The sequence below is a fragment of the Phyllostomus hastatus genome, unplaced genomic scaffold (assembly GCF_019186645.2).
Source record: "Phyllostomus hastatus isolate PE091 unplaced genomic scaffold, TTU_PhHast_1.1 phas_contig_1521, whole genome shotgun sequence".
Taxonomy (NCBI): Eukaryota; Metazoa; Chordata; class Mammalia; order Chiroptera; family Phyllostomidae; genus Phyllostomus; species Phyllostomus hastatus.
In genome coordinates, this window is record NW_025333624.1 from 1 (window position 1) to 7,991 (window position 7,991).

At 56.8% G+C, this 7,991-nt stretch overlaps 1 protein-coding gene across 1 annotated transcript; it reads left to right on the forward strand.

The window, feature by feature from the left end:
* Positions 1-383: 383 nt before the first annotated feature.
* Positions 384-7,755, forward strand: LOC123813593 (myosin-9-like; the record flags this gene model as incomplete). The annotated part of the gene is made up of 9 exons (XM_045830671.1): positions 384-635; positions 1,735-1,947; positions 2,096-2,257; positions 2,566-2,721; positions 4,681-4,809; positions 5,475-5,681; positions 5,917-6,021; positions 6,308-6,460; positions 7,528-7,755. Coding segments are annotated over exons 1-9 (1,593 nt in total), but the record flags the coding sequence as incomplete, so codon positions are not given.
* Between the last annotated feature and the right edge of the window lie 236 nt (positions 7,756-7,991).

Below are 7,991 nucleotides of genomic sequence, written 5' to 3' on the forward strand. Positions count from 1 at the left end.
AAAGAGGAGAGGCTGCAGGACAGGTGCCCAGGGTCCTTGTGCCCCCAGCAGATATATTACCCAGAGGGCACCAGCCCTGCTGTCAGAACGCAGTGAGTGGAGGATGAACCTGCCTGGGTCTTGGCCCTTCTAAACCAGCAGCCTGGAGCAGGTCACAGCAGAGAAGCCCTCCAGAGCTGACCTGCCCTCGTCTCCATGGAGCGCACAGATGCCCTCAGTAAAATGTTTGTCCCTCGAGAGAGATGGAAGGGGAAGCAGCCTCTCCCGGGCTGGCTCCCAGGTCTCTGTGCATGACAAGCACGCCAGCTTCTAGCCGCCTCGGGATCACTTGCGTTGTTTGAACAGGTGCCATTGTGGGTGTTTCCTTATTCCTTGTTCCTGGCCAGGTGACTGACATGAAGAAGAAGATAGAGCATGGCCTGGGGTGCCTGAAGACTGTGGAGGAAGCCAAGAGCAAGCTCCAGAAGGACTTGGAAGAGCTGAGGCAGTGCTACAAAGAGAAGGTGACCGCCTACGACAAGCTGGAGAAGGACAAGACGCGGCTGCAGCAGGAGCTGGACCACAAGGTCGTGGACCTAGAAAACCAGCACCTGAGCATCTTCAACCTGAAGGAAAAGCAGAAGAAGTTAGACAAGGTGCATGCTGTTTGAAAGTTCCTTCTCATTTCCTGTCTTACTCTAGCTCCATGGCCTCAGGCTAAAGCCACTGACCAGGAGTGGGCCCTGGGATCCCATCACCACCCGCAGGTGCTTGGAGGTGTCCCACTTGTTGAGGGGCCTGGCAGGGATGTGCTCAGAACAGGCCATCTTCATACCACAGGTTTAGGACTGAGTGTTCAGCTTTCTGTTTCTTACAATTTTCACATTGTTTTATAATGATCCAATTTTAATTACTTTGAATTTTGGTTCACATGTCAATATCTCCTCCCCCTCACACGAAAGGATCTGAGGCAGCTTACAGACACGTCGACATGGGGTTCAAAGGGCAAAACAGAATAACTCGGCGCTCGGGCCCCAGGCTCACGCCCCCCGGCGCCCATCATTTTGGAAGGGGGTGTCTTGGACTCGGCCCTGCTGTCTCCTCTCCTGTCGCCTCTGGCTGTTGTCGTGCCGTCAGGGCAGAGTCACGTGCTTGCTGTGCAGACACGGCCTGCAAGGGCTACAGCATTTCCTCCCTGGGCCTTTAAGGGAGAGTTCCGGGCATTGGGAGCGGGAAGGTTGGCATAAAAGGGAGAACAAGGGGCAGCCCGCACAGAGAGTGCACCAGGGGCACTTAAGGGCACATCCTTAGAGTTGGCTGCACTTGGCCTTCAGGCTTCTAAATATCCAGAGTCATAGGCTTCAAGGTAAACACCGTCCATTCATTCAGGAGAACATCCAAAGCCTTTCCACATTGGGTCCGTGCAATTTTCCTGCGGGTTCCCATGGAAGGGGAGCTGTGTGACATAAGGAACCCTTATTAAGTGATAACAAGGACAGACTTTCAGCAATGTGGCAGGGACGATCTCTACACTTGTCCAGTTACTAGGACATACTGAGCAGTGCACGCCACCCTGGGAACAGCAGGGTTCCCCCAGCAGCCGCCTGGTGCTTGCTTGCTCTTCCTGGTCTGCACCCCTCAGACCTGGCACCAGGCCCTTCATTGCTCAAGGAGATGGGTCTGGATGGCCTGCACATTGGGAGCTCCTTGTAGGAGTGTGTTGCCTGAGATTCATGGCCCCCCTATGTCTCCCAGCTCCTGGCTGAGGAGAAGACCATCTCGGCCAAGTATGCGGAGGAGCGTGACAGGGCTGAGGCAGAAGCCTGTGAGAAGGAGGCCAAGGCACTGTCATTGACCCAGGCCCTGGAGGAGGCCATGAAGCAGAAGGCAGAGCTGGAGTGGCTCAACAAGCAGTTCTGCATGGAGATGGAGGACCTCATGAGCTCCAAGGATGACATGGGCAAGAGTGTGAGTCCTGGGACAGGCCAAGGGGGACAGTACAGATTAGTAGGGGATGAGGGGACACCAAGGCAGAGACCACAGGGAACCCTGACTCGGGTTCCCGTGGGTGGCAGGTCCATGACCTGCAGGAATCTAAGCAGCTCTGGATCCCCAGGTGGAAGAGGTAAAGACCCTGCTCGAAGAGCTGGAGGACGAGCTTTGGACCACCATGGATACCAGGCTGTGCTTGGAGGTGAAATTGCCGGCCATAAAGTCCAAGCTCAGATGGGTCCGACAGGAGCAGAGCGAGGAGAAGAAGCAGCGGCTGGTCCCAAATGTGCACATTGCCCCTCCCTCTCCCCTGGACATGGACCCCCATCCCCACATTTCCACAGACTTCCTTTCTGTCCTTCCTCCACCTGGACTGTCGAGAGCTCCTAGACCAGGTCTTCTGGTCCTCTATCCCCGGGAAGGGTAGCGGAGCCCGTGGCTCTATCAGTGGTTTTCTGTTCAGTCCTTCTTACGGGGCACCAGGGCCCCGTGGGTCCCAGAGAAGGGAGGCCAGAGCCACCTGGGCTCAGAGCGGGGGTCGGGTCTGTGTGTAGCTCATGCCCTCCAAGCCGCTGGTGTCTCCCCCACGTGCAGGAGAAGGAAGCAGAGCTGGAGGAGGACAGGATGCAGCGCTCAATGGCCGTGGCCGCTGGGAAGAGGCAGGACATGAACCTGAAGGATCTGGAGGCCCAGAGCGACTGGGCCAACAAGAACCACAATGAGGCCCTGGAAGAGCTCCGGAAGCTGCAGGTGAAGTCAGGCTGGACCAAACCCGAGCCGGCCACACACGGTGGCTCTGAGCTCAGTGTGGGGCTGGAGCACCAGTGGGGCAGCCAGGGAACGCTGGCAATTTGTGCCGTCCCCTAGCCAGGCAAGGCCTTGGTGCCCCAGCCTGTCTCACAGATGGAGACTCAGGCCCAGAGGCCTCGTGGGAAAAACAGCGGAAGAGCAAACCTGCAGGACGACATGTGCCTCTGAGTGCGCTAGAGAGCAGAGTGTCTACCCTGGCGGTGCAATGTCCCTGGTGACGACAGTCACTGAGCGGCACATGTTCACAAGAAACAGGATGTGGCCCCCGGGTGACCCCGTGCAGCCTCATGGGCCATGGTAGTGGGTCGGGGCTGCAGGTTCAGAGGAGCAGCCGGAACGGGGATGGCCTGGGACCTTCTCCCCTGAGCCGTACTTAAAATACAACAAGTTAAAGGATCTCTGCGCTTCCACCTCATACTCAGCAAACTGGTGGAAATGAGAATGAGTTTCAAAGTCTGAGGGTTGTGAGGTTACAGTGCATAGAAGTCCCGCTGGCTGGTGGTGGCAGTCTCCTCGAGGCATCTGGCTGAACCTAACAAGTCTCAGGCTGTGACAGGGGGAGCCCCTCTTTGGGATTTCCTGCCACAGAATAAAAAAGGCTACTTGACCAGGCTCTTTTCAATGAAAAATTGTCCCAGGAGACTGATAAGGGAAGGTGTTGGGAACCGCCCTGACTGGTATCAGAGGCTAAAACCCCCGCCTAGGCTAAGGCTAAGGGAACGCCCTTGGAACCATAAGCCGGCAAGGAGATAAAAGCTTATCTTCCTGGCAGGAATGCTGCTTCTGCTGCTTTATTCATAACTGAACCCCCAAAAGCTTGGTCGGTTAGCCAAAGACGGGTAAGATTCCCCACGGGGGAACGACCTAAGCCAGGCACGATCACTTTGGGAGGCCTCCCAAAAGAAGGACTTGGGGGGCTGCAGCAAAAGGGGGTGATGGACCCTCGCTCCTCGGCTTTGACATAGCCTGAGTTCTCAGCGTCTGGAAGAAAATCTCCTTATCTCTTGGTTGCCTTAGATCCCTTGCTCCACCTAAGCCTGAAACAATGACAGGGTGGTACAGCTCGGTACTGAGAAGTGCGGATTTCCCGGGGTGATCAGGCCTAAGAAAGAATATGTAAATTACTGTGAAATCTTCTTTGTTTAGAATGCTCTCAGTTGAATGAGAAGGGTCCTAGGAGGAAGTTATTTTGTTCCTCAATCTTACAGCTCTTTGACCCCCAACTCAATAGACCGGCAGAGTTCTTTGTTTTCTATGGTTCCTTACTTCCCCGAATGAGTACTGTACTTTACCTGAATTATTATGCAAAATGAGCCTAATAAAAGCAGGTATGGACGGTAAATCAGGGCGCTCCCCACTAGGGGGGGTGGCCATTCTGTCCCTACTTCCCCACAGAAACTAGTTTGTCTCTGTGCATGTGTTGTTTTTTTGTTTTTTCTCGCGTGTTTATCGTCGAGCCATCCACAGCGTTCCGTGGTCACTGCTGGCCGGTGACCCACGTGCAACAGAAGGAGTCCTGAACTCCCTGCAGTCAGGATGACCTGGCAGGAGAGCAGGTGCTCGCTGGGTGCAGCAGTTTGGGATCCCCATGCCCAGGGGCTGCAGGGAGGAAAAGCCACAGAACTGGGGCCAATACATGCACTGAGACTCCCAGGCCCAGAGCATACTCGTGGAACCTAACGGCCCAGAAGTGGACAATGGTGGGGGCCAAAGGGACATTTGCTTTAGCTACTAGTCAGCCCTTTCAGTTCAGCTGCTTAAAGGTGGTGTGAGGGTGAAAAACAGCAACAAGCTTCAGGAGACGCTTATCCCAGGAGGGGGTGAGAGGGCAGAATGTAGGGGAAGGGCAGATGGGTGGTCGCTGGCCTGCTGGTGCCAATGTCTCCTCCCTGTTTCCAGGTCCAGATGAAGGACTACACGAGGGAGCTGGAGGGGATGAGCAGTTCCCTCGAGGTGATGCTGGCCCAGGCCAAGGAGAACCAGCAGAAGCGGAAGAGCATGGAGGCCGAGATCATTCAGCTGCAGGAGGTAGTCCAGGGCCAAGGGGCACTCAGGGTGGCTGCCCACTGGCCAGCAGGGGCTGCTCAGGGCCACGCCTGGGCCAGTCTTAGGCAGGGCTGGAAACAAGCCAGGGCAACTTCAGGGAGGAGTGGGGGTGGCTCTCTGTGACAGAAGTCCCATGAGGGCTTCACTGAGTAGCAGGGCTCCCTGGGGTGAAGGAGACTGTGTGTCACCACCACCTCCCGGTGTGCGCTGGGGCCTGGGCAGGTGGGTGTCTCTCCCAGGTGCTTGTGCCCTGGGAGGCCCCTTTGCCTGTCACATGTGAGGCACACATGGAAGCGGTTCCCAGGTTCTGGGCGGTCTTCCGCAGTGTGGGGTCACGGCTCCTGATGTCCCTGTCACTTCGGCCAACACCCAGGCACGTTCTCGTCCATTCTGAGGTCCTCAGGGAGGAGGACATGGGCTGGGTGTCATCTTCCAGTTGAGTGAGGACAGAGCAGGGGCGGGACTTCTGACACCAGGACACTTGCTAGCAGGCCACCTCCCAAACTTGCCCAAAATCTCTTTTGCTGTAGAGGTGAGAGGCAGTGTTAGATCCGAACACTGTGGTTCGTCCTGGGACACTGGCAAGAGCAGCTTCATGGCAGGGCCCAGATGCCCCTCTTCACAGCTCTGCTTCCTCCCCCCGCCAGGTGAAAGCCAACCTGGAGAAGGCCAAGCAGACCCTGGAGCATGGGCAATGGGAGTTGGCCAAGGACGTGAAGGTCCTGCTGCAGGAAAAAGGGGACTCAGAGCACAAGCGGCAGAAAGCAGAGGCCCAGCTACAGGAGCTGCAGGAAAAGTTCAACGAGGGAGAGCGAGTGCGCACACTACTGGCCAGGAGGGTCACTGAGCTGCAGGTGAGGCCTCTGCCAGGACCAGGGCCTGGGTGGTAGTCCCTTCAGGAGCTCCTCGGTCTGGAGCGACTCCAGTTCTCTGGGACTCCTGCCCTGTGTCATGCCTCACAGTGGCCCCTCCCCAAGGATGCTGGGTTCATCCTGTGACTCAGGTCCACCTTAACCTAGAGGCACCCAGGTGGGGCCAGAGAAGTCATGCTCCAGACTCAGGGCCTTTGTCTGTCCTGGCCCCGAGCAGGTGGAGCTGGACAGTGTGACGGGCCTTCTGAGGCAGTCTGACAGCAAGTGCAGCCAGCTCACCAAGGATGTCTCCACTTTGCAGTCCCAGCTGCAGGACACGCAGGTAAGGGTGGTAACAGTTGTTCTATAGCTGGACCTTCCCCAGGAGGACTCGGTGCCCACATGGCAGCCCCTCCCGGACCTCTGGGTGTCCCGTCCCAGGGCTCTTCTGGTTCTGAGCCCTCCCCTGCATCCACGGGGTCTCTGGGTCCTCCCAGCTCCCCACTGGGTCTTCACCACCTGGGCCCTGACTCCAGGTACCAGCCGCTCTCTCCCGCCAAGGTTGTGGGGACAGCAAGGCTCTGGTGCTGTACCTCTTGAGCCCTGCATTCCTCTTGTCCTTGGAGTAGGAGCTGCTGTGGCAGCAGGACCAGCAGAAGCAGGGCCTGAGCACCCAGCTGCAGCAGGTGGAAGAAGAGAAGAGGTCCCTGAAGAAGCAGCTGGAGCAGGAGGAGGAGGCCAAGCATAACCTGGAGAATCAGATTGCCGCCCTGCTTGCCCAGGTTCCGTACTAGATCCCCCTTGAAACCCCCAGGGTGCTAGGTGGCTCAGGAACAATGGTTCAATTCTGCAGGATGGGTCTGCCCTGGTTGGCCTGAGCCAGGGCCCTTCCTCTCCAGGGAGATCCCATCCTCTCCAGCCCAGAGCTCTTAGCCCTGGGTCCCCAGGTAGAATTCCAGGATCCATGAACTTGAGAGATGAGATGAAACACCCTTCATTTCACCAGTCTCCAGCTGACACCTAGCATTTCCTGCCTGATGAGTGTAGACCACAAGTCACGGCAGTCCCAGTGCCTGTCGTCCTGGTCACTAGAAACCAGCAGTCACCATGTGCAGACACAGCAGGGCTTCGGGGGTGTCACTGTGCTCTCTGCACTTCAGGGGGCTGCTCTCTGTGGTGCTCACAGAGAGGCATGTGGGTCACTCACCAGTTTAGTGGAAGTTCTGACAGCGGCCTTTGTCTGCATTGACTTTCCTGATCATCCGTGTATTTTGTGTGTCACATTGGGGATGAGGAGGAGTCCCAGTCTGCTCTACGCTGTCACAGGGTCCACGGCCTAAAGTGGACCAAGAGCCCCCATTCTAGATCCTATCCTGGGACTTAAGCGCCCCAGGCCAGGTGTGCCCTACACATAGGACGGGCCCAAGGTCTACTCCAAGGTCTGGGTAGGATTAGCTAGCATGGGCTATGGGTGGCAGTTTTCTGTCCACATGCAAAGAGGAGAGGTTGCAGGGCAGGTGCCCGGGGTTCTTTTCTTCCCAGAACACATATTCCCCAGAGGGCACCGGCCCGGCTCACTTTGTGAGTGAACTGGAGGATGTTCCTCTCTGGCCTTGGTGTTTGTCAGGGAGCAGCTGGGAGCAGGGCACCGAGGAGAGACCCTCCAGAGCTTCCCTGCCCTTCCCACAAAGTTTGTCTCTCTTGCCTGGTGGAAGGGGGTCCTCCACACCTGGTTTGGCTCTGGTGTCTGTTCCTGAGGAGCAGCCCAGCTCCCAGCTGCCTCAGGCACAGGTGTGTTCCCTGAGCAGGTGCCATCCTGGGTGTGTGCTCATTCCTTGTTTCTGGCCAGGTGAGCAACATGAAGAAAAAGATGGAGCATGGTGTGAGGTGCTTTGAGATTGTCAAGGAGGACAAGAGCACACTGGAGAAGGACCTGGAGGGGCTGAGGCAGCGCTACAAGGAGAAGGTGACCACCTACGACAGGGTGGAGAAGGACAGGATGTGGCTGCAGCAGGAGCTGCACCACCAGCGGCAGAGACTCTCTGACCTGGAGAAGAAGCAAATTGAGGTTGACCAGGTGTGCAGTCATGGGCACACTGCTCCTCATTTCCTCTCTTCCTCAAAGACCATGGCTTCAAGCCAAGTCCTTGGACAGGACTCAGGCCCTGGGAACCCATCACCACCAGCAGGTCCTCAGAGGTCTGGCTGGGCATCCCCCTTGCTGAAGGGCCTGCTCAGGTAGATATAGAAATTGGGCGTCTACACACTACAGGTTTAGGAATGTGTTTTCTGTTCTCTCTACTTTTTATATTT